The sequence below is a fragment of the Lemur catta genome, chromosome 15, assembly GCF_020740605.2.
Source record: "Lemur catta isolate mLemCat1 chromosome 15, mLemCat1.pri, whole genome shotgun sequence".
Taxonomy (NCBI): domain Eukaryota; kingdom Metazoa; phylum Chordata; class Mammalia; order Primates; family Lemuridae; genus Lemur; species Lemur catta.
Genome location: NC_059142.1, coordinates 55853370 through 55879567, shown reverse-complemented (window position 1 = coordinate 55879567; position 26198 = coordinate 55853370). Strand labels below are relative to the sequence as shown.

The following is a 26198-nucleotide window of genomic DNA, read 5'->3' as shown; positions in this document are numbered from 1 at the left end:
CTCAACGTATGTGAAACATCAAGTACGTCACAGGTGGTGGACGCAAGGGTGGGGTGGGCTGCCATGATCATTCTCAGCGAATCTAACGAGCTGAGATTGTAAATGTTTTCCCTTTTACTGAATATTTATTTCTAGTTGATCATAGAGTAGTTGGTACAACAGTAAATACTGTAGTAAATATATGATAAAATAATTAGATATAATGTTTCAAATTAAATACATAGTTAAAATATGTAAATACCTAACTCATGAGTCATCAGCAGTGAAACATACATTCGCTCCTCCTTGGGAAGTGGAAGAACCCAAGGCATTTCGACAGCCTGCTGCCACCCTGTCCCCATCGTGAGTATGGAGTCACAGCAAAGAGCTGCGCTGAGAAAAATTCATATTGTAAACATCAAAATGAATTCCAAATTCAGTATTCATAAAAAACCCATTCAGCAGGGAAAGTGAATAAATTAGAGCTACACGAATCAGGATGGCTGCACCCGCAAACCTAAGCTGGAATAGGAAGAGGCAAACTGCATAAGCTACAGAAAGAGACACCACTCATGAGAAGTTTTAACGGATACACAGGATTACTCAATGCTGTTTAAAATTACACATCCATACGGTAAAAATATGCAAACATTATTGGCATGATAAACCCCAAATTACCACGGGAAGAAAGGGGAGGAGACGGCCCCAGAGGGGGCCGACGAACCCAGCTCCACCTCAACGCCGCGGCGTAAGCCGGGCAGTGGGCATGGGGGTCGATGTACATTTTTCGCATGTAAAATGCTTAATAGTGAAAAAAATAACAGTGTAAAATTTTAGAAGTATCTATAGACAAGCATTTAAGAAATAGTTTTGGCATGATGAAATCTTTCTAAGCATTTCACAAAATCCAAAATCAACATGGAAAGATACTGATAAAACTGATTACATAAATTTTTAAACTTTGTGATTACATAAATTTCAGTATTGCCAAAAAAAAGGTAAACAAAGTTAAATGGCAAATGCGGGGAAATACTTAGAGTGCATGCAGCAGAGTAAGGCTAATTTCCTATTACATAAATAACTATTATGATACCTACCACCACAAAAAAACCATGGACAAAGGATATGAATAGGAGTTTAAAGACTGAGAAACAGAAAACGGTGAGTGAGAACGTGAAATGGTTTGACTTACAAGCAAAGAAACACTAAAGACACGCCGATTTCATCTACAGGAGGAAACGGAGAAGGTGAAAACAGCGAGTTGTGGAGAAGGGTGGGAACACCCACTCGCAAACGACACGAGCGTGAGCGTGAACAGACGCAGCCCTCACGGGGTGCGTGGCTTTGATCCTGGACCTCAACTTCTAGGAATAAATTCAATTCAACAGTTGCACTCAAAAATGTATGCAAATATAACCATCAAGATTACTGATGCAACAGCATTTGCAAAAGCAAAAACTTGGAAACAGGAACCTAGGTAGCTACCACAGGGGCTTAATAAATCATCTTTGGCATATCTATTTTTAAAAAACTACAATGCAAAAGTATAAAAGAACAGTGTTCAAGTAAATTAGGTTTAAAAAGTTTAAGTTGCAGAACACTATGGAGAACGTAATTCCACTGTATTTAAAAATTATATATACTTCCAGAAATTTCTATTCATGGAAATTCATGCAAATATCTCTATCTATCTATCTATCTATCTATGATAATAAAGTTCCTAAAAGGATACATAAGAAATAGCAGAGATTACCACTGGGGAGGGAAGGAAGGGAAGGGAAGAACCTTCATTGTTCATTTTATACATATCTGTACCATTTGAAAAAAGAAGAATGAATTTTATAACAAAAGATTTAGAAATTATTTAAAAGACAAGCTTGCCAAGAGCCCCCATCTCCAGACACGAGAACAAAGTGCACTTCCAGTCTCTTCTGCCTGTGAAGTCGAAGACGCTCCCTGTCAGCGGCACAATCTGCAGGCAAAGCAGCTGGACTCTTGCCCTTGGCTTAACAAAACCCTAAAATATTTTTTAAAAGAAACCAAATTGGATAACAATGGGGACTTGTTCTTTCTCAGCTGCAATAACCTTCTAGCAGTGGCTCCTTCTGGCTGCCCTCAGCCTGTCAGTAAATAACAAGGTGAGGTTGGCTGCATTCCCCCCGCCTTTCCAGTGGGCGAGTGCATGTGGAGTATGGGAGTGACTATCAGAATATGCCCCGGTACCCTCAGGGTGCCTCCAGCATGTCACTGAGGCTGGACAGACCCAGCAGCCTGGCTCAGCCCTGCTGTCCCACATGAGAGCCCAAGGGACGCCCTGCAGACCCGGGTGACCCGGGAGAGCCTACGGCCAGCTTTGCTTCTTCCCTGGGCCCAGGCGGCAGAGCAGGAAGAGCTAACGTGAGCGCTGATGCCCCTGGGCCAGCTGCACCTGGCACTGAAGGGGAAAGGGATGATCTCACACCTTGTTTACCCTCTGACATTACTGAACGTCCACCCTCTTCCCCCACGCTCACGTTTGCAATGTTGAGAAGCCTTAGTAACCCGGAGTCATGTGAATTGTACAGTCTGCACAATGCTGCTTGCGCGACTGCAACTTTTTTTTATCCTACTGACCCTAGGATGACAGGGCACTGGAACCACGCCACCTGCTCCCGACAGTGTCACCAGGTGAGAGGGGACCGATTCTTGTCACCAGCGCCTCCAGCACTCTCAGGCCTCCTTGTCTACCTGGCTCTTACTCCTGCTTCGAGACCCAGCTGAAGGACCCCTCTTGCCTGTGTGCCCTCCTCAGTGCTCCCACTGGGCCTTCCTGTCTTCCTGGGACTGTCCCCTCCCTAGACGGTTAAATCTGAGACGAACAACAATGGGTCTGGGAAGTGTCCTTCCTAATGCGAAAAAGGCACAAGTGACCCAAACCGGGGAGCGTGAATACCCTGTTGCATCTCACACTGTGCTACTCTAGGGGCTTTCAAAGCAGACACCCCAGAGCAGCAGAGGCTGCAGCAACAGCCAAGTCTTGGAACACGTAAGGAGGCTCCCCGAGACCACACAAGCGGTAATTAACTGCACCATATCAAAATAAGAGACTTCTATTTGATAGAATGCCATTTAAAAAACAAAAACCAATAAACTTTATGAATTAAATAGTATTTATCTAATAAATAATATTTATTTAGAATTGCTCATGAAATAAATTTCAACTATAATAAAGGGCAGAAGATGTATCAAAAAACCCAACAAGCCTTTAAAATCCTCGAGGTTTACTTGAACATACACTTCACGAGTACCCCACCCCCACACCTAGCATCTCTGGGCCGTCACCTCCTGCTACTGGTTGATGTGTATTCAGAGAACACCCTTTGGAAGGAAGACAAATCTGCCAGCGCCTCTCCTCTGTTCTCCTGAGAACAGCCACGTGCAAGTGCATCTGCAGTCGAGGGAGCGCTGGGTGACAAATCTAGACGCGGCTACGGCTCCTCCCTGTGAGTTAAAAGGAAGCAGCCAGGAGAGGATGCCATTTATGTGTGGCTAAGAATTCTGATGCAATTCCGAGTTCTCTGGCAGAAGATGTACTTAGAATCTTCTTAGAAATGGGAAATTGCTTATTTAGAACTGCACTGCTTTACTTGGAAAATAAACTGCTCTCCTTGCTAATGGACCAAACTCCTTTGAATAACGGATGCTATTTCATCCCATCTGCAACACTGGGGCCGACCATGCCTCCTGGATTCTCCCAGGCCATTTCCTCCTGGTTCTCCTGCCATCGCCTCCTGCGATCCTCTCCTGCTCCCCGATTTCACTCTCTCCTGCCTCCTTCAGCTCTTGTGACTGTGCGTCGAGGGCCCCAAGCAGCAGCTCTGTCCCCCCTCGTGACCACACTCACGGACCCTAGGGCCAGCATATCACCTGGGCACAAACACCCACAGGTGCCTTCCTGCTTCTTTTTCCTGGTCACGGTCCCAGTCTCCACAGCTCCTCCGCCCCAACTCTGCATGTCCCAAGTGGCCTGACTCAGTGCCCCACACTTTGTCTCTGGGATATAACCGCCTCCTAACTGGTCTTTTCCTGGCCGGTCTTCTCTGCCCAAATCCCTCCTCCACACAGCTCTGGAGCGACGTTCTACGCAGCCGTCTGGCGCATCAACCCCTGATGATTTCACACGCTGGAGCCCACGGGCCTGGCAGTCCGGAGGTGCTCTGGGCTCTTAGCCCTGGAGCTCCCCTGGCCTTTCTTGTTTTTAATCCCTGATTCCGACCCCAGGCTCCCACAGCACAGAACTCCTTGTGGTTTCCAGCAAATACCATGCTGATCTTTTAAATCACGTATTTCCTCCGACATGACCCCCATCAAGCCCCTCTCATGCAGAAGTGCTGACTTTGTTGTCTTCTTTAAGACTCAGCCCAAGCCGACACCACCTCCTCCCGGAGGCCTTAGCCCTCGCCTGCCCCTGCTGCTGAGCTGCACACAGCTCCCCTCTCTCTCTTTCAAGAAGCCAGTATTTTCTCTACATCCTCCTGATATGTCATAATGCAATTACCCATCTTTCTTTTAATTTAGATTTCAAACCAATACTTAGTTTTTGCTTTCCATCTGTGTTCCCCACCATGAGAACCATGTAACGTCTAGAAAGGGTAGACACTGCATAAGACAGAGGGTCTTTGAAGATGTTTCTGGCAGAGGGTAAGGGTTGGGTTGCAAACACCACAGGAAGACAGCTAGAAAATTAAAAATTATCTTACACCAAAAATGCCAAACCACATAAACTCCACGTTCACATTCAGTAAATCAAGGAGAGGCGGACGAGCTGGAGAGAAGCTCATCCCACCTGGAGGAGGCAGCGCCCGCCTTGCCCAGGCAGGGAGAAGCCTCACAGCTCTGTGCCCACAGCACAGCAGCGGATGGAAAGGGCTTCTGGGTGTAACGCAACCTCGTAAAGCAGAGAAACCATGAGTGGGGGAAACCGTCCTCCTTCTGCAAAGAAGAAGAGAAGGCAGAGAGGGTCTAAAAGCTAACTGGCAGTATTGGAGCAGTGGATTAATCCTTCCCCCATAAACGTTCTGCTGCATCTATTCTTAATGGCTCCGGCTGCCAGTCCTCGCTGCCTGAGACGGACGGGGAGCGGGAGCTCGGGGACCGGGAAATCCGAGCCCGGGGCTGCTGAAGGCCTGAACTTGGGTTTTCTGCTGAGGCTTGAGAAAACAACCAGGCACAGAATAAATGGTGACTGAACAAAGAGGAAAGTACACAGTTAACATTAGCATATCCAGATGCTTTTAAATCCCACCGTTTTTATCCATAATTTATTATTTATAATAATGCTTGCAACATTTTGACAGAGGGAGTATATCTAAAGGTTGAAAAGGCTCGGCAACAGGACTGCGTACTATTACTGCAGTTCATGGCTGTCTAGGCGTAGAAAAATACTCGCCTGTCTGGGGTGGCACGCCATGTGAAATGAAAAAAAAAAACCTATAAAAAATAAACTAACAGGACAACATAGTGGGGGCGTAACTGGAATAAGAAAGACTTTGGCTCTAGAGATATTTCTACTGCTTTTATGCCCTTAGCTGTAGCGCTCGATAAACATGGATTGACCATTTAATGAAGTGCTCAGTTTTAGGGACCCATGATGTAACAGAGTTCACAAAACAAATACTTGCTGTCACGGAGTTCATGGTTTAACGGAGAGATGGAAACAACACACACAGCCAGGAGCAAGTTGCGGAGACAGACGAACCACACCAGGAGGATGAAAGAGTGAAGGACAGTGGGTGGTGCTTGTCACATCTGGTGATCAGATGACATTTAAATAAAACCATCCCTTCACCCACCTACCCATGGAGTCAACAATTACTGGACACCTGCTGGATTGACAGGTACTACTTTAGGAGTGGGGAATGCAGCAGTGAACAGAAGAAAAAGCCCCCGGCCTCACAGGGATTGAGATGCCTGGCATGTCCTCGGTGGGAAGGTTTTAACTATGAGTCCAATGTTGTCGACTGATGTAGGGCTATTCAGAGTTTCCATTTCACTTGGTGTCAGTTTTGGTAAGTTGGATTTTAAGGCATTTGTCCACTTAATTAAGTAGTCAATTTGTTAGTATAACATTATTAACACCATTCCCTTACCCTTCTAATGTCTGTGGGGTATGTGGGGTCTCCACTTTTATCCCTGACATTGACAAAGGATGTCTTTTCTCTTCCTCCCTTGATCCACCCAGCTAGAGACTTTTCAACCTTACTGATCTTTTCAAAGAACCACATTTTAGCTGTTAATTGTCTCAATTATAGTCATTTATGCTGTTTGTTATTTCTTTTATATTTGTTTGTTTTTATAGAGACAGGGGGTGTTGCTACATTGCCCAAGCTGGTCTTGAACTCTTGGACCCAAGCGATCCTCTTGCCTCCTGAGTAATGGGGCACACCCAGCCTGCTTATTATTCTTTCCTTCTACTTCAAGTTTAATGCACTCATCATTTTCTATTTTCCTAAGTTAAAGTCTTAATTTTAACTTTAAAGCTTTCTTTCTTTCTATATAGGGATTTAAAACTATACATTTCCATATAGACACTATTTAAGTATAACCTATAAATTTCAATGTTATATTTTCATTATCACTTAGTGTAAATTATTTTTTTATTTTACCTTATGATTCCTTTTTTGACTCGTGTGATATTTCATTTCCAAATATTTGGGGCTTCTCTAGATATCCCATAATTTCAAATCTGATGTTCAGAGAATATACCCTGTGACTTGAATCCTCCAAACTTCACTTAGTCATTTTTATGGCCAGCACATGGTGAACACCCCACAAGCACTTGTGCCTGTATGCTCTGCAGCTGCTGGGTGGAGCTCTATAAATGTCAGCTAAGTCAGGGAGACTGATATAGCATTGTTCAGTCTGTCACATTCATACTTTTCTTTTGGACTAGAAAAAAACATTATGACTGGAGTTGACTGGAGTTTTCTTTGTGAGACAGTTTTTAACTATCAATTTCATCTATTAATTTTAAGTTCAGTTTTAATCTATCAATTACTGAAAAAAAAAAGGATATGCTAATGTCCAGGTAAAATTATGGATTTGCTTATTTGTCGCTTTAACTCTGTCCACTCTGCTATATGCATTTTGAAACTCTGACATCAAGCACACGCACACTCGGCATGGCTTCTGTCTTCCTTGTGAACTGACCAGTTTATCACTAGGAAATGTCCCGCTTCATATCTGGCAAAACCCCTCATCCTGAAGTCTGTTTTCCCCTCTGTTTCTTAATAGAGCTGCAGCAGCAGCTTCCTGTGACCAGTATCAGTATGATACATCTTTTTCCTCTCATTTACATTCAACTTTCACATATCTTTGACTTTAAAGTAAGTCTGTTGTGGACAGTGCAAAGTTTGATCTTGCTTTTTTGATCCAGTCTGACAAAAACTCACAAGGAAGCAAAGAAATTAAACTAGCATGTGGGACATCCTGAAGGATAACTGGTCTAAACTCTTCAAAAAGAATATCCATTATTAATAAAATAAAAAGACAAGCCCCAGAATGGGAGAACATATTTTCAAAACATATATCTGATAAAGGACTGATATCCAAAATATACAAAGAACTCTTAGAACTCAACAATATGAAAACAAATTAACCTGATTTTAAATATGGGCAAAAGAGGCCAGGTGCAGTGGCTCACGCCTGTAATCCTAACTCTCTGGGAGGCTGAGGCGGGAGGATTGCTTGAGCTCAGGAGATGGAGACCAGCCTGAGCAAGAGTGAGACCCTGTCTCTAATAAAAATAGAAAAAGTCAGCCAGGTGCAGTGGCTCACGCCTGCAGTCCCAGCTACTTGGGAGGCTGAGGCAGCAGGATCGCTTGAACCCAGGAGTTGGAGGTTGCAATGAGCTAAGATGACGCTGCTGCACTCTAGCTGGGATGACAGAGTAAGACTCTGCCTCAAAAAAAAAAAAAAAAAAAAGTCATTTAAGGCATGGGGGAAAGCAAGTATATTAAAAATAAAAATCAATGTCATGGGAAAAAAAGACAAGGAGACTAATCTATATTCAAGGATACTAAAAAGGCAGGAGGAACAAATGCAACACATGGACCTTGATTAGATCCTGCATCCAAAACAAAATCAACCAACAAGTAAAAAATGCTTATTAATGCACATTTCGGAGACAGTTGGGAAAATATGAATATGAACTCTATGAACTCTATGTTAAATAAATATTGTAGGACTGATGTTAAACTTGAGCAATGTAATGGTTCTGTGGTTATGTAGAAAAACATCCTTGTTCTTAGTGTCATGATCTTTCAAACAGGTCAGGGAGAAAATACCTGTAGAGAGATATACAGAGCCAGTTGCCAACACACTTGAAAGTTCAGTTGAACAGACAAATTTCTACAAAAGTAAGTCAGCAAAGCTTGCTCATGAAGAAACAGAAAAACCTGAATAGCTCTTTAACCATGAAAGAAACTAGATCAAGTAGTCAAAGATCTCCCCACAAACAAAATATCACCCCAGACAGCTTTATTTGTAAGTTCCACCAAACATGCAGACAACAAATACTTGAAATCCTACAAAAAGTATTCCAGTGTATATAGAAAGAAAGAATATTCCCCTACTTACTTTCTAAGGCCACAGTTACTCAGACCAGGCAAAGACCACAAGAGAAGGAAAAATCTCAGGCAAATCTCACTCAGGAGGGCACATTTAATATATTAACAAAACAGCAACAAACTGAACTAAACTACGTGTGGAACAGATCACTCACAATGGCAGACAGGTTACCCCAAGAATGGAAGATGTATGTCATTGTTAGAAAGTCACATAATATATATAGTTCAATGTATTACCAGCTTAAGAGGAAAAAAATCATATGACCATCCTAATAAACACACACAAAATAATGGATGGAGAAAAGTCTGTTCATGATTTTTTAAAAAAACAAACCAGGAATAGAACTTTCTTAATCTGATAAAAGTTTTTGTTTTCTGCTCTTTTTCCTTACAGAAAGCCCGCAGCAGACGCCGTGCGCTGAAGCACAGGAAGCCCTCCCCGAGGACAAAGGGGACAAGAGGCCCCAGACTGCACGTCCCTCTCCCGGAGGCCTCGCTCGGCCAGCGCAGGAGGGCAAGGACAGCACGGGCGAGGCTCAGACTGGAAAGCAAGAAATAAAACTGCCACTCTGCAGAGGATACCACAGTCCACTGGTAAACCCAAAAGTATGCATGGATAATTTATTAGAATCAGTAACAGAGGTAAGCAAGATTGGTAAATACAACATACATGTACAAAAATCAACTGCCTTTCCATATACCCCAATTGAAAATTAGAAATATAATTTTTATAGTTGACATTTGTAATAGTATCAAAAAACATAAAGTACCTGGGAATAAATTCAAGTGATATGCAAAACCTTTTTGAAGAAAATTACAAAACTGTATTGATACCTTAAAAAGATCATAGTTTGGAAGACTCAATATTGTAAAGATGTTTACTCTCTCCCATTAATTTATCAAAGGGAATGGTATTCTCATGGAACTTGGCATCTTGAGTCAACATTTTCACAAAAGACCGAAGGGCCACACGTGGGCAAGACACCACTGAGGAACCAAGAAGCGGGGGCACCTTCCTAACGCCAAGGAGCACTTGGCCTGGGCTCCTGAGCACCGAGTCCCGGCACAGCCCCGGCACAGCGGCAAGGCCACGCGGCAGAGCTAACTCGCGGGCCTGCCCACACAACACGGAGACTTATTTTAGCTGAAAATCAGCATTAAATGGTAACAGAATAGGTAAGTATTCAATGGTAAAAAAATGAATTTGGGCCAGGCCTGGTGCCTCACACCTATCATCCCAGCACTTTGGCAGGCCGAGGCGGGAGGATCACTTGGGGCCAGGAATTTGAGACCAGCCTGAGCAATACTGTGAGACCCCATCTCTACGAAAAATAATAACAACAAAAAAAGAAGTTTGACCTCTGCCTAACACTATATACAAAAATCTGTTCCAGGTAGATTAATGACCCCAATGCAATGGACAAAAAACTTTTGGGAGAATATATAGCAAAATACTTTTATGACCTGGGTATAACGAAAGTCTTATTAAATAAGACACAAAAAGTCTGCACCAGGAAGTACTTACTGTCTTGGGTAGATTAAAAACAAACAAACAAACAAACAAAAACTGCCCGCACATAAAGTTAAGTCTGACAAATGTGCCGACTTTAAAATAAACTCCTGTTCATCAAGAGACTCCATAAGGGGAATGGAAAAAAAAAAAAAAATTGAGTCATAAATTCAGAGAAAAGAATCACAACTCATAAAAATGATAAAGAAATACCATCTGGAATATAAAGAATTCCCTCAAACCAACAAGAGAAAGGCAGGCCACCCAGGCGAGGAGCGGACAGGGGACAGGGTGCCTCACGGAAGAGGGAGCCCCGGGGCCCACCCTGCGCGACCGCAGCGTCCCCAGGGAAATCTAGACCACCGCAGCCTGTCCCGAAAGCACTGGGTGCCCAGTGCCGGGGAGAGGGGGCAGCTGAGACACTCAGGAGCGTAGAGCAGGACCCAATGGGAACCAGCCCAGCGCCCATCTGCACAGAAAGCAGGGAGAGGGTGTGGGCACGGGGGTGATGAAGTCACACTCGCTGCAGCGGGCATGGGAAAGAAGGGAACGGAGGAGGAAGGCTCCTTCTCCGAGCCGGCTGGAGGATACCTGGTGGTTCATTGTATCACATCTCTTTAAAGTCTGCTTCTTCCATAATTGCAGTTTTGAATCTACTTAACATTTGGTAAAAATAATTAAAATCAAGTCGGCATCTAGACACATGGGGAGAAGCGGCACTGCCCTGCAGGGAGGGGCAGGGCGCAGGACCTTCTCCCCACTCAGGCGTGTCCAGGGGCTTCCAGCCGTCCTCTTGGCCTCTGTCTCACCTGCCTGCACCCCATCACCACCGGCGCCCAACAGTAGCCACGGAAATGGGACAGAGACATTTACTGGGAGTTCACTATTTGAAAGAGACCGAGTGGAGTGTTAGGCACTTTGTTAACCCTCTTTTAATCCTCACTATGCCACAAAGAGGCAGCTTCCACAGCGAGGAAACAGGGCACAGGAAGGTGATCATTTGTCCACGGCCCTAAAGCTGTGGCACAGCCAAAACCTGAACTCACATCTGTTGGATCCCAAACCAGCGCCTCGGCACGTACGCTCAGAAACATCGGCAGGGCAGAGGCCACCGCTCGCCTCCAAGGACTGCCTTTCAGCACGTGCAGAGAGACACAGCGCTGGCCGGCGGCTCTGACGGGGACCAAAGTTCCCATGCTGGGGACTGGGGACAGGAACGAAACTCACCACCCACAGCCCACAGCACTGAGGGGTGTCACCTCCCCTCACTCTCACCTCCTCTTCGGCGGTTTTCACCTGGGTCGGAGCGCTGAGGCTGTGCCTGCAGGGCGGCTTGGACTTAGCCCTTTAGCACATGGAAAGCCCTTTATTCCCTAAGAAAATCACTGATTCTTAAGGGAAGATTAATGAAGTTGAGAAACCCTGTAACGGCTCAAACTCGTAGGCACATATTCTGGAGGTCTTTCCTCGGAGAACTACAAACAGGTCCTATTCTGGCAGAAGGAGAAACAAAGCACACATGCTACGTTTCAAGACAGTCATTTCATTAACATGCTTGCAACAGAAACAAGGCCTGTGCGGGATTATGTTCCAGCATTCATCACTGAAGTGGAAGTGCTTCAGACCCTCCCACGGCCCGGGCCCTCACTGACCGAGTGGGGTCGGCTGGCACAGAGCAACGCCACGGCTCTGCGCCAGCGAGGGCTGAACCGGCCGACCGCCCCCACGTACAGGCTGCTTGGCAGAAACAGAAAGGGATTGGAAGGATGCCCACCTTGTTGAAGACCCAGACCTCCCCGTTCACCGTGGGCCTGGGCACCCCATGGCCGTTGTAGTGGAAGAGGACTCGCTCCTCCTTGGCGTTGCGGCGTAAAGACGTGCAGAGCTTCTTGACCTCGTCCACGGTTGGATCGAGGCTCTGCTTGTACCGGGCCTGTTGCAGGGAAGAAACGGAGACACTGATCAGGGACTCGAGGGAACGCCTGGAACCTGTCCACGCTTCACCCTGAGTTTGCGTGTAACAGCTGTGTGGGCTGAACATGTGGCTCCAAGTTTCTCCATCCACAAAACTCGACAATAACTACTTCACGGGGCGGCCGTGAGAACTGACTCAGTCACTCGCAAACATTTACCGAGAACGGCCACGAGATAAGTAGTGGGGCCCGCCACGCGTAAGTCTAGGTCAAACCCAGCTGCCACGGTGACATCAAAAGTGTCTCGGAAGAGTGGAATCACATTGAAAACATTAGCTACAACGTGGAAAAGAGACACTGCTCAAATGAAGGCAGCTGCCATGTGCGTGGCGGCGGGGACAGAGAATCAGAAGGAAGATGGAGCATGGACGCCAGCGGCCAGCTCCCACTTCCTCACGCCGGCCCTGCCAAGCACTGCCCCCGCCGTCTGCCTGGCCCTTGGTGAGGACTGGGAAGAATGCACTGAATTAGCACAATCTAAAATTAGCACAGAAAAATCAACTGCATTGATATACACAACCAATAAACAGAGGACATCATAGCAAAGAAACTCCATTATAAAGCAACAGATTAAACGTGCAGGAATAAGCTCAACACGAAATGTACAAAACTTAAAGACATGGAAACTCTTCGAGGCTCTCCTGGAAAGCAGAGGCAGCCTGGAGCCAAGGGGAAGACGTCCCCTGCTTGGGTAGGATGCGTCAACATTCTGAAGATGTCAGTTCTCCCCGGGTTAATTCACAGATTCAATGTATCCCCAATAAATCCCAGTGACCTATTTTATGGAGTTAAACACGTTGCCACAGAAGTTCACACAGAGAAGCAAACACGCAAGAAGAGGCAGGAAACACGGAAAAGGAAAGCCCGTGGGGGCCCAGCCTGCTCAGACACCCCGATCTCCTCGCGGGCCTCTAAGGAAGACGCTGCGGCTGGGGCGCCATGAGAGAGAGAGCAGAGACTCCACGCACAGGCGGGAGGGCACCCACACGCACACAACGTGGCTCTCTCTCGAGGCGCGTTCACGCAGTCACGATGTCATCATTTCATTTTGCTAACGCTGGGCTAGTGTCCAGATAACCTGAGCAAAGAGGGCAGGCCAGTGGGGACAAGCCTGAGAGTGTGACGTGCATCCCGGGGTGGGGGACAGACACGCGGGGCTCATCAGAAGAGTCTCTACCTCGTGCTCATTCTCATCCTCTTTGTTCTGTTGTAAAGAATGTTTAATGGCAAACTCCCAATAAAGAAGAAGTGAAAGAGTGAATCTGCATCTGGATGGTGGAGGGGAAGTCGTGAGTGTAAAAGCACTAAAGCCACACCAGGAAGTCAATAAAAATGCCCCAAACTGGTAAATCGATAAAATGCTACATAAACATATTCTTTAAAAATATGGCCGAACCTATTAGAAAAAACAACTAAAAGGGTTTGCCTCCAGGTGGGGATTACGTTCTGATTTTTAAAAAGTAATCTGTATGTTCATTACTTTGATAAACTTGTTAAACTTTATTTTAAAAAGAAATAAAATAAAGCCAATATCGTATCACTTGAAGGAAAATGCGGTGTCAGGAACGTGAACAGCGAGGAGAGCCCTGGGCTCCTGCAGGGACCGCACCCAGTGAGCATCTGCTGACGTTGCCTGGAAAGGACAGCGGAGGGAGCGGCCCGGAGGATGGCTCGCTGCGACCTGTGGGGAGGGGTTCCTGGCCTTCCAGAGAAAAGGAAGAGTTAGAAGTGAGGAACATGAGGCCCAACTCCTACAATATTAGCTCCTCTGTACACTGCACGTAACATTTGGTTTTATCTAGTGATGCATATTAAAACCATAATTTATGACAACATACAATCCTGGACGATATTCTACACCTGGTACTCTGGAAGTCCTCAGATACACAGCCAGGAATGCTTTAGGATGATGAAACTCAAAAATAGCTTCTCCAGGTTCCCTAAATCTTTTGCACCTGTAAGTAAAGCCCACTAGAGAACCATAAACTAACCTCGCCATAGCAACCGTCTTCTCGTGCAGGACAATTCTGGAACCCTGCTCTGAGGGGCAGGGCTAGGGCCCAGCAAGGTCACCCCCCAGTGTCTCCTCCCTCAGAGCCAGACTTTCCTTCTCTGAAACCGTGCCACCGAGGAGACTGCAGAGAAGGCGAACACACACTATGACATTTCCAAGTTCATTTCATCAATGAGGCAACGTACATCACTTCAACACCCACCCACAGGGTACTCCACCAGAACTGGGCTGGCCCTCAGGGAGCCAGGGTCCGAGTGTCACCTGCTCCTAGCAGGTGGGCATCACCGGCCCATGGGGGACCCTCACCCACACTGTGGCTGGTCTAATCCACACATTCCAGAAGAGCCTGTTCAATGCCCAGCTCTTCTGCAAAATTGCTTCCTGAACCCCCTCAGCAGGAAATAATCTTTTCTTCCCCTGAATTAACTCACACTGCTCATTACACATTCATGCGCAACTGTCTTAATTCTACTTAGACTGTAAATGCTGTGAGGGCAGACACTGCTCACCAGCGTGTGCACCTTTTAGTACAAGGCACTATTTTTATATCCTTCCCACAGCCTTACAGCTATTAGCAACTAGCTGCTGAGTGACAATCAGATTTTTAGTGACACTGATTACACTAATTAGTAGAGAAACAAATCAAACTGATGGAATCCTACCTGAGGATGAAGAGGCACTGAGTACCTGTGGATACAAGATGGGAAAGTGTGCGTGTAAAAACAGCTGCACCTGGGTGGCGGGGACTCACGGCATCCCTCACGCTGTTCCTTCGGCTTTGCTCTCTGAAAGTTTGCATACTAAAAGGGTTAAGAAAATGACAGAGGCTGGGTGCAGTGGCTCACACCTGTAATCTCAGCACCTTGGGGGGCTGAGGCGGGAGGAACACTCGAGCCCAGGAGTTCGAGACCAGCCTGGGCAACAAAGACAGAGCCCGTCTTTACAAAAAATTTAAAAATAAGCCAGGAGTGGTGGCACACACTCGTCGTCCCAGCCACTCAGGAGGCTGAACCAGGAGGACTGCTCAGGCCTGGGAGTTGGAGGTTGCAGTGAGTTGAGATGGCACCAGGGCCTGGGTGACGGACTGTCCTAGAGGAGGAGAGGCAGGGAGGGGAGGGGAGGAAACGATAGAAACATTCTTGATTCATCGCTGATAACTGTTTATTTGTGCTCTGGGCAAGATAGAACCAGGACACTGAGTCTTCATGTTCTAAACACCTGAATTTTTGTTAATCTCATAAAACCGGATGAAAGTAGTTGACAAGTAAAAATACAGTTCTGGGGGCAAAGGAAACATTTTGTTCAGATGCCATGGTTTTGGATACATGCCCTCCAAAACTACATCCACACAAATACATTCCAAATCGGAGAATAAGTCTGAAGTAGAGATAGACATCCTAACTTCAAATGGGCAGGACAGGAGGAACACACATGTGGGATGGGGCCAGTCTGCGGAGCCCAGTAACCTAAGCCCAACCAAAACACCTAGCACCGCGGAAGGCCCAGGTAAACTACTCTTGCTGCCAAAACAGCTCAGCCTACTATGATACAACCTGCAAAAACCCAGAATTACGAGTTTTCTCTGAATCAGAGCTGCTATAATGGCCAACCTAAGCAGCAAACCACATTCCGTTCCAGTAGACATTTTGATCTAGGCCTTTATGTAAATTAAAATAAATACCTACGCATTTTTAACATAAGTGCTTTTGTAAACGTGTCATGGCTAAGTAGGCAGAAACCGCCAGAGGTGTTCAGGGCACACTTAGCACCAGGAGCCAGGGGCAGGGCAAGGAGGCCCGGGAGACGGCGGGCAGCTACTCTCACTGCTTTCCCGACAGCCCAGCAGGAAACAGCAAAGGTGGCGAGGCTGGACTCAAACGTTCCATAGGTGCTAACAGGAGTTCTGAATTTGCTATTTGCTTAGCATCCTTAGTTACTGGCAGAGCAAAAACAGGGAAACTGCACTGGTGAGAAACCCAATGAAGTCTTCCCCCAGAGCTGGGCCACCCCTGAGGTGTGCCCTGGGGATGGCTCCATTCAGGTGCTTGTGTGCTAGGAAAACGGCGCTCTCCCAAACCAAAACACTAACGCAGGGGTGCGAGACCACCTGGCAACCCAAATCAGATAAACCATCAGGAAGAAATGCCAGAAAGGGGGCCTCCTTCCTGCACAGTGGGGGCCTGGAACAGTCTGGAAGAGCCAGGCAGGGCAGTACCCTTCCTTCTCCATCACAGCGATGACCAGGAACAGCAAGAGTGGCAGGAAGCTTCCGAAGAACTCAGCGTCTGTGCTGAGTGTGACGGGGCAGGAGGCAGCAGAGATCGGAACGCACCCCTCTCTTGAACGCGCTTCTATTGCCCTGTGGTTATGAAGAAATTGATTTATCTTCACCAACTTTCCACGCACTGGCAGTTTTATCCAACAATATGAAGAAAATGAAGACAAACATTTAGTGTATATGACTATTCCCCCACCAAGAAGGACGTATTTCCTGAAACCTCCTGCTAAGTACAACACCAGTCAGTAGGACAGCCGTCACTGTAAACCATCCCTGGCCGGTCCAAGTCCCACCTCTATGACTACTTACAAAAACCAGTAACAACCAACATGTGCGCAGCCTGTGGCAGTTCTTGGAAAGCGCCCACACGCATAACCTCCTCGTGCCTTCCTGAGTCCCAGGCATGAGGCTCAGCCAGGTATGCGGCCGCCCGCATTCGCACTAACCAGGACCAGCTTCTGACGCCCCTTCCGACTCCCTCTCCAGGGTCTGCCTTCAGATGGGGAACGCCTGCCGCTTTCCATGCATGTTAAAACCACCTACCGTTAACGAATACAGGACACGCTTTTCAGAGTCAGAAAGATTTCTAACGTCACGAGCTGCAGACACAGGAGAGAAACAAGCATGAGCGGAACTTGTCAGACAGCAGGGCAAGCAGGGAAGGGGAAAGGACCCTACACTGAACCCAGGACACCGGGAGTCTCCCAAGTCTGTGCATCCACCTGCAGCTGCTTTCTTGCTGCCGAGGCGACAGGGTCCCCCGTGTAAAGTGGTGACGACGAGGCTCCCCAGAGAAGGCCAGGCCATGCGCCCCCCTGCACGGCTGCCTCCCTGGAGCCCCAGCCCATCGATCCACCGCGACAGGGTAGCTTGAGGGCCCACAAATTGCTGAGAGATTTCTAGCACAAATGTCAAGTGCTTCCTGCTCCTGTCTGCAACCTCCTTATTACTTTGCTGCTAGAACACAGTTTTTCTCAATTCCACTCTCCTCTACGCAGCTATTGAACCAGGATCTGTGAAGTCACAGCGCCACTGAAAACTCATTCGTTGTCTCCTGAGATCGCTCCTAAACAGGAGTGTTGTTCTTCCAAACCACACCAGGCCCCAGGGCTGAGGTTACTCAGAAACATCAATAAAAGTGGGGACTCGTTATTTCCGACCTTGGCTCCAGCAAGGTCTCATCCTGTGGGGTTGCAACAAAAATGATTCAGTCTCATTTTCTTATCTGTCGCGCAGAGAGGACACGTTAATGGACTAGCATGAAAGGCACTACAGATATTAATAATCTGCCTCCTGGGGTTTTATGGGAATTAATTAATATTTTTAAGGGCTTTGAAATGAGAAACACTAAATTAAATGTCACCACACCACGTTAAGGTTTTGTTTCAAAATGAGAACGCCCGAGATAATGGCTCCCTGGTCTGAGAGGCAGGAGAGGCAGGCAAAGCATCTCGGCATTTGGGGGATTTATGGCCATTTCACTGGGCGTGTAAAACACAGAGCAAGTCCCTAAAATAATGCCTGTTGTGCTGGGCATTGCCCCTGAAAAGCCAAATCTCCAGGTGCAATAAACTATGTACACAGGACTTTGGAGGATGGAACAGAGGAAGAGAATGAAAGAACAAACGACAGAAGAAAAGCAAAAAGAGACGCCTTTGTCCAGCGAAGGAAAACGCAGCTCCAAGTTTCATCTCCCTCAGCCGTGGGCTCCTGCCCCAAAATGACACCTGATAACTCACATGCTGATAAGGCCTAAGAAGTGCCACTGCAGTGGACTCCGCATCCCTATGACAACTGCACTGCTGCTCCAACTCCTCCTCAGGGTCCTTTGACTCCTCAGAGTCATCTTTGCAGTTTACAGCACTTGTGGCCAAACTATCCCTTCAGACGGCATTCCTCAGAGGAGGCTGCACCGCTCGCCCCTGGCTGGAGCCTCAGTGACAGTTTGGGACGCGGGGGCCGCGGTGTCCTCCAGTCCTGCTCCGGGCCAGAGCTCTTCCCACTGGGGCTTCGTGGTTTCCATGAATAAATGCACGATTTATCACAGACTCAGAGATGCGGGTGCAACTTCTCTAAGGAAAATGCTGCCGAGGGGAACACAGAGTGAATGTGCTCATCTGCTGACTAGCTGCTGGCCGTCTGGGGAAATGACCTCACACAGCAATCCTGCCACCTTAAGAATGCTATGTAGACACACTCCAAACACGCGAAATCATTTGGTAAGTGTTTACAAACACTCAAACTACCGTTTCTAGGCAAAGTCATATCCAAAATCAAAAATGCTGCCTTCTTGTACTTTATCATGCTGCAGTCCATCAGAACCACAATAGGTCCCCTGCTGTTTTGCAAAAATGGCCATCACAGAGCCACCTCTGTCCCTCCAGGTGCCTCTGTGTGAGGCAGAAAGTGGTGTCCCCCTGGAAGACCCACTTGCCTGCCAGGGCTGGGGTTGGGAGAGCAGAGAGCCTGTGTGTGAGTCAGGCAGCAGCCCTGAGCTGGCCGAAGACCAGTCAATTCTTGCCGCTGCCCTAGAGATACATCTAGTCTCGGCAACAGTAACAGCAGAATTAGCAAAAAGGGGATGGGGCAGGGAGTAATGCTGGCTTTCTTCCCGCACCTTCTTCCCGGCTGGCACAGCACTAGAGAGGCTCAGAGTCCCCTGAGCATTAAGCCTGACGAGTGAGATCCCAGGGAAGCCAGCTGAAAGGCTTCTGAAACAGTGTTCTCCTTGAGAAAGAGAGAATGGCTATTCTGCCTTCCTTCTCCCTTGGAGCACAGCCGTGAGGATGTGACGTTTGGAGCTGCAGCAGCCATCTTGTCATCAGGAGGGAAAGTTAAGAACATAGAGAAACTCATCCAGAACTGACTATGCAAAATCACTCAATAACCAGTCCTGCAACCATTTACCTTCAGATGCCACGATAAACCTTTTAGCTGGTGATCCAGACAGAAAGTAAGATACTGGTCGAGCGAACGAACTCTGGAGACAAAGCCCAGCTTATCCCAGCTTTGTGTTCTTGGCAAATTGCTGACGTCTCTGTACCTCCATGTCTTCAACTGTAAAACTGAGGAGCAGCAGAGAGGATAGTGTCCAACTCACAGTGTTTGTAAAAATAAAATGAGTTAATATATAAAAAGTACTTTGAATAGTGCCTGGCACACGGTAAGCACCACATGAGTGTTCACAACCATGGTTTAGCAGGTATTTGATTACTTATAAATACAAGCATCCCAATTAGTCAATGGCATCCACCCAGCCTGACACGGGGTCCTCAGCTCTCCTTACATGCTTTGGGCTACGGGGGGACTGGCGCCAGGTCGAGGCGTGTGCGCTGCATCTAGACTCACGGCACTGAGCCGGGTGAGGCTTCAGGAAGTGCCACGGCGCCAAGTTGTTCACACTGTCTGAGGCAAAGGCTGCCGGGCACCGACCCAGCGCCGGCTGCAGCGGGCGGGGCGGACTGAAGGCAGCACATGTCCCGTTTACAATTTACTGCTGACCTCGCCTCCCTCCACGCTTAAGGTTGAGCACTGCACAGGAAGCCGCTCCTTCACCGCAGTGAAGGGACACTGCTGACCAGGGACAGGCAGAACTGACCAGCGTGAACCTCCCCGGCCTTTCCATTCCCCGTGTTTAACGATGACGATGATCCCTCGGCTGCGCGACGGCACTCGGCGCTCACAGCTCACACGGCACAAAGGGGCAACATCCTCCTCGACACGTCAGGAGGTGCCCAGCAGGTGTGCTGGTGCGGGACAGGGACAGACAATCATGGCAGTAAGATTCCTGCCCTCAGTGAAATCAGCGTCACACCGACACGAGACCTGCACGCAAACAGCTGCAGCGCGGGGGGGCGGGAGGGGGGGGCAGCACTACGGGCACCTCAGAAAGAGGCTCAAAGAACGCAGATGCCTCTGGGTGAGTGACGAGGGGCAGGGTCACGACAAACATGACGAACGTGGTCCTGACTTAATTGGAACCGTGGTCCATCAGGACCCACCGGTCCCTGTGAGGGAGGGGATGGCGGGAGAAGAAACAGGAGGGCCAAGGCCACACCGAACCAGACAGGAAAGTCAGAGAAAACCCTGTGGTTTCTGAGCTGAAAGAACCAGAGCCACCACCAGCTCCACCCAGACCTGCAGCAAATCAGACCACAGGACTGAATCGATGTTACGTTTCCTAGCGCTGATGAATGCACCATGGTTGTGTAAGAGAAAGTCCTTGTTCCTAAAAACTACGTACTTAAGTATTTAACCCAAATCAATATGTCAGCTGGGGCACGCTCCCTCTGGGCGGCTCTGCGCCAGCTGCTGGTGGCCTCTGGCCTGCCCCGGTGTCCCCCAGCCTGGGTGTGGCCCGCCCGTCTCCGCCCGCATCGTCACGCGGCCCTCTGTGTCTGGGGTCAGGCTCCCGGCTCCCTGCCTGTGAGGACACGTGTGGCTGCATTCAGGGCCCTCCTGCGTCACCTAGGACACACTCTCCTGTGGAGGACCTGAGCCACGTCTGTTGCCACACGAGGTGATATTCACGGGTTCCAGGAAGAGGACGGGGACAAATCCTGTGGGGGCCAGCAGCTGGCCTCCCAAACCATTTCAGACACCTGACGGGGCTGTGCCACGCCAGACACGGGAAGATCCCACATCATTTCTAAGACAACACGCAGACAATTAGACAAATGCATCCTTCCTCACTGTTCCATGGCAGGAACTATTCAACCAAACATTTAATAAAACACAGTCCAGCCTCACAATGGTCTGACACACGTCCGTGGGACTGGTGTTCACAGCTGAAAATGCACGATAAGACAGGCACCCGCCGCCGCGCCACCCGCCTTCCTGCAGACTGTGCCCTGTTAACCGACGGCCCGTCAGCCGTGGAAACCACACCCGGCACCACACGCTGCAGGGGACAGCACCTGGGAACCGCGAGGCCCAGGCCACACCGGCGTCGCCACGCACAGTCACTCCTCGCCTTGTCTGTTAGAGGCGACTCCTAAAGATGCTCTTTCCCTAAGGGGCCATCGGTCTGAAGCAGAAAGTGAAAGGGCTGACTCTGCAGCGGGCACTTAGAGATCCCGTTTCACTGATGGGCACTGACCGTCCCCCACAGAATATGTGACAGACGCCACAAAAAGGCACCAAATCAACGGTTCCCGCGAGAGCCTTGCCTCCAGCATAACAGGCCACTCACCTCCGCCGCCGCAAACGCCCCACGCTGTCGACAGCCCCCCGTGTTTAAGGTGGGCCAGGCGGACCGCACCCCCCTTCACCTCCGCCGACTCTGCTCTTACCCGAAGGGAAGTTATGGTGAAACCACACATCAGCTGGACAGAAGAAAACCGCGTTGCTAACCCATTTGGCGAGCTTAGAGAGGCTCTGTCTAACCTGTCCACAGCCCCAGCCTCGCCACACGCGTGTGACGCGGAATTTCACACAAGCACCTTCACGCCGGCATGCAAGACCACTTACAGGATGGCATCTTGGCTGTGTCCCTAACTGAACCCCCCGGGGTGCAGCGCTCAACGGCACTATCTCACTCACTGGTTGGTCCAACAATTTATCCCGCAAATGTTAAGGGAGCCCTTATTATTTGACAGGTGTGGTTCTTCAGACCAGTAGTGCCGTCATATTCTCCTATAAATCTCACGGTCAGAAAGAAATAAGTCAACAGAAGTCTGTCAAACCTCCAAACTTCCCAGGGGAGAAGGAAGGGCCTAGATCTGAGAAAAGTGCTGAGGTAGAGAGATTTAACAGAAAGTCTGGACCCCAGAGCTGGGTCCGGGCAGAACAACGTGCCCAGAGGTGGGGGGCTGGAAACCTACAGCCCGACGTGGTGCCCGGAGGAACCCACACGCACAGGGGAAAAGAGGAAAAACGAGCCACAGCAACGCTCTCAGGGGTCCTGGAGTCTGACCTAGAAGAACAGGAGGTTTTCACCTCCAGGACAGGGACCATCTGGGCTCCTTCCCTCTCTCTGGGCTTCAGGGAACCACGGAAAACAACCACCTCTCACCCCGGCCCTTCATACGCTGGAAGTATCGTGAGTAAGTGGAGAAAACATAAGGCCGTGCACCCGACGACACCTGGGTACACCTGAAGCAGAGCTTTGAATGACACCAGCTAAACTGGGCTTCAAAAAATAAATCTTAATTCCAAAAACACTTCGATTTCTTAGTTATAAACTATGGTTTACTTTTTCATGATCTTCCTTTTTCAAAACAGGTTTTACATTAGCTATTAAGTTATTTTCATGATAATAAAAATAACTTTCAGGCTTAAAAATTAAGCTAAGAGAAACAAAAAGGGAGAATAGATGACAAAAATGCTTAATTTTTAAATGCATTCAAATGGGTCCATAAAGGCATCTTAGTAGCCCTGAGCTGAGGAAAAAGGAAACAAAAACTTACAACAACATGATTCACCACCACCCTCCAAAACTGTTCACGTTCGGTATGAGAGGCAGGCGGGAACGGGGCTGTGGCGGGAGGCTCCTTCCTCCCCTGGCAGCTGGATGGCAGCGGGCCCCAGCGCCGGACTCTGCACTCCGGGACATGGCTCCTGCTGCGTCTCTCCTGCCCTTAACTTACAAGGTATCTAACTTCCACCCAGAGGGAAGGAAGGGGGAGCGGGATCATCAATGGCAGACAGTGAGTAATCAGAAAAAGCAGGGCCACTTCTTGCAAAGTGAGAGAAACGCCCCGGGAGATACAGCCACTGTTGTAATAAAACAATGAAAAGAAGTCGCCCCCGCAGCACTAAACGCAGCAATAAAACCCGTTGACTTTCCAGGCAAGAAAAGCAGAGGGCTGCAATGACACACGCGGGCAGAAACCGCCTCTGGAAGGTTCCAGTCCCTGCAGAGTGAGGAGTCACTAAACCGGATGGCGTCCTAGGTCCACGGTGACTCAGCGCCACCACTCTGGAAGCCCAGTCCACTGTTCGTTCTGCCCTCTTCAAGCACCTTTTTTTAAATAAAGTGTATGACCTGGAGCTCGAAAACACAGATGAGTGACGTCGCTGAGTCAGGCACCGCGCCAGGCACAAGCGCAAACACACAGTCTCTGCTTTCTTTTCTTTTCTACTTTTTATTCTGAAATAGTTTTAGACATTCAGAAACACTGCACAACTAGTAGGTACAGCCTTCACCCAGCGTCCCCTACTGTCAGATCACACAGAACCAGAGTACGACTACCGAGACCAGAAACGCCACACTGGCACAGTGCTATTGACCGGCCTGCGCACGGCACTCACGCCCCACCAGTCAGGCACACGGCCCCCTTCCCGCCTGGGAGTCCTCACGTCTCCTTGATCTCCTCTGAGCTGTGACAGGTCCTCAGCCTTTGTCTTCATGGACTTCACAGTTTCAGAGAACACTGGCCAGTATTTTGCGGAATGTTCCTCAGTTTGGGTTTCTCTGATGTTTGATATTCATTGGATTGACATCACATGTGGCAAACTAAAGAAATGACGTGTGTCGTCCTCAGTGTATATCAGGTGTTAATGTATTTTGTTATTGGTGATAATTCTGATCATTTATTTAAGATGAAGTCAGCCAGGCTTCTATACTGAAAAGTTACTATTTTTCCCTTTGTAATTAATAAGTATCTTCCGGGGAGAGAACTTCAAGACCATTCAACTATCACGTTTCTCAAAATTCTTTCAAAGACGAGTCATCTGTCGATTACTCTGCCTGTAACAAACGAGGCGGCCACGAGTGAGCTGTGTCCGCGTGGTTTTGTACTTGGGATGTACGTGTATCTTCAGGGCCAATCCCTAGAAGTGGAAGTGCCAGGCCAAAACGTATGTGCACATAAGTAACTGTCTGGGACCGTCGAATTCCCATGCAGAAGCGAGGAGCCAGTTTGCATTCCCACCAGCAGTGTATTAGGGGGTGGGGGGGTCTGTCCTTCTACAGCCTTGCAAACAAAATGTGCTGTCACTCTCGTAAATCTTTACCCATCTGTTAAGTGAAGAATGACATCAAAGTGTTATTTTACTTTGCACGTCTCCAATTATGAGCCTGAATACTTTTTCATGCTTTATGGCCCATTTTCGTATCTTTTGTGTGAGTGTGGATTGTCCATTCACATATTTTTCCTGTTTTCTATCACTTTTTGATCCTTGACTCCTGGCAGCAGTTTATGCGTTCGGGATGTCAGCCGGTGCCTGTGGGACGTGCCACAAGTGCTTCCTCCCCGTCCGAGACAGCCTTGCCCTGCTCTGAGGCTGAAGGGAGATTCACCCATGTCGGCTTCTGGTTTGCGTGCTGTCACTTTTCACATCATAGCTTACTCTCTCACGTGGTGTGAGGAATGGACATAGTTTTACCTTCTTCCCAATGGCTACCCAGTTGTCCCAGCACCGTTTATCTAAAAGTCCATCCTTGGCGCAGTTGAGATGCCACATTTATGACATACTACATGCCCATATGCACTGGATTTATTTTCTAGGGTTTTAATTCTATGCCACTGGTCTGTGTGTCTCTTCATGAGCCACACTGCTTCAATTACAGAGGCCTCACACGATGTCTCAATGTCGAGTGGGGCCAGTCACTCCTTGTGGTTTTCATTTTTCAGCATTTCTGGCTATTACGTTCGTTTTCCCATATACACGTTAATATCAACTTGCATCACTCCCTTTCTCAAAAGTGGGTATTTTTACAGGGACTGCATGAAATTCATTAATGATTTAGGAAGAAGGGGAACCTTTATAAAGTCAAGCCACGTTCACCAAGCACAGGGGACGTCTTTCCATTTGCTCAAGCCAACGTTTGTGTTTTTCAGGAGTGTTTTCAAGTTTAACTCCTATAGTTTTGCACATTTCGTGCTAAGTCTATTTCCACAATTCTGCAGTAGTGCAGACACCGCTGTAGACAATACAGGAACACGGGAGTTCAGCTGTGTCCAATGCAATTTTATCTGCAAGAAACGCACTGGCCCACAGGCCACAGTTTGCCAAGCCCAGCTTTAGTGAGCAGTTCTTCCGCTTGGGAGGGGGAAGCTATGCGACCTCCAGTTTTGGGGTTGTCTTTTGTTTACAGGACCCTTAACGCCCCCTTCCTTTCCTTTCACCACCCATATGCCAAAGGCTGCCTCTCGTCCTTTCTCCCTTTTTCTCCTGCAGCCTCTTGCCCAGCGCTGTGAGTCCACTACGTACAGTCCACACTGGGCTTCACCCGGACACTTGTTTCACTATTTTCAAACATAAGGTGGGCTGAGTCTTTCTGGTGGTAGTTTTAGGTCAACCTCAGGGCCGATTACCAGCTCCCTTCTTCCCACTCCCTGTGGTTTTTCTGCTCTGCTTTTGCAGAGCCTTGCAGCAGGGCAGGAATGGGGACGGAATATTAGGGATTCCGAGGTAGATTTAGGTACTGCCCGGTTTTACTGATTTTCATGTTTGGGCATGTCATGTCTTTTATGCCGAGGGCATGGTTTTCATGCAGTTTACCTTTACCCTTCTTTTTCTCCTATATTGTTTTGGAGGAAATATTTGAAACAGGAACGTTAAGACAACACCATTTCATCAGCTATCTGGAAGTCCTGTCCCTTGTTCTCTTGAAGCCCAGAGACCAGTGAGCATCACTGCTACCACGGTAACAGCAAGTACACAGCTTACAGTGTAACGCATCTTGCAGGGTAAAAATAATATTCTATGGAAGAATAAAGGGGCGGGCATCATTCCTAGGGTTTATTTTGTTGTTGTTCTTTTTTAAGGTGAGAAGGATTAAGGATTTAGGGACAGCTTCCAAAGACAGTGGCCTCAAAGGTGAGACCTAAAGCAAAACAGAATTCAGTGGGAGGAGGAGAAACCAGAGAGAAGGTCTAGAGCCCCAATCGCT

At 48.1% G+C, this 26198-nt stretch overlaps 1 protein-coding gene across 3 annotated transcripts in view; it reads right to left on the bottom strand.

Moving 5' to 3' along the window:
* The window catches only part of RPTOR (regulatory associated protein of MTOR complex 1), a 272593-nt gene that overhangs the window by 151814 nt on the left and 94581 nt on the right, over positions 1-26198 (bottom strand). For 2 of the 3 annotated variants that reach the window (XM_045569639.1, XM_045569640.1), the window contains one exon: positions 11870-12028. In XM_045569639.1, coding sequence (XP_045425595.1) covers positions 11870-12028 — 159 coding nt within the window. Of the gene's footprint in view, positions 1-11869; positions 12029-22767; positions 22864-26198 lie in introns of those variants that run through there. The other variant, XM_045569642.1, reaches the window with a different exon arrangement.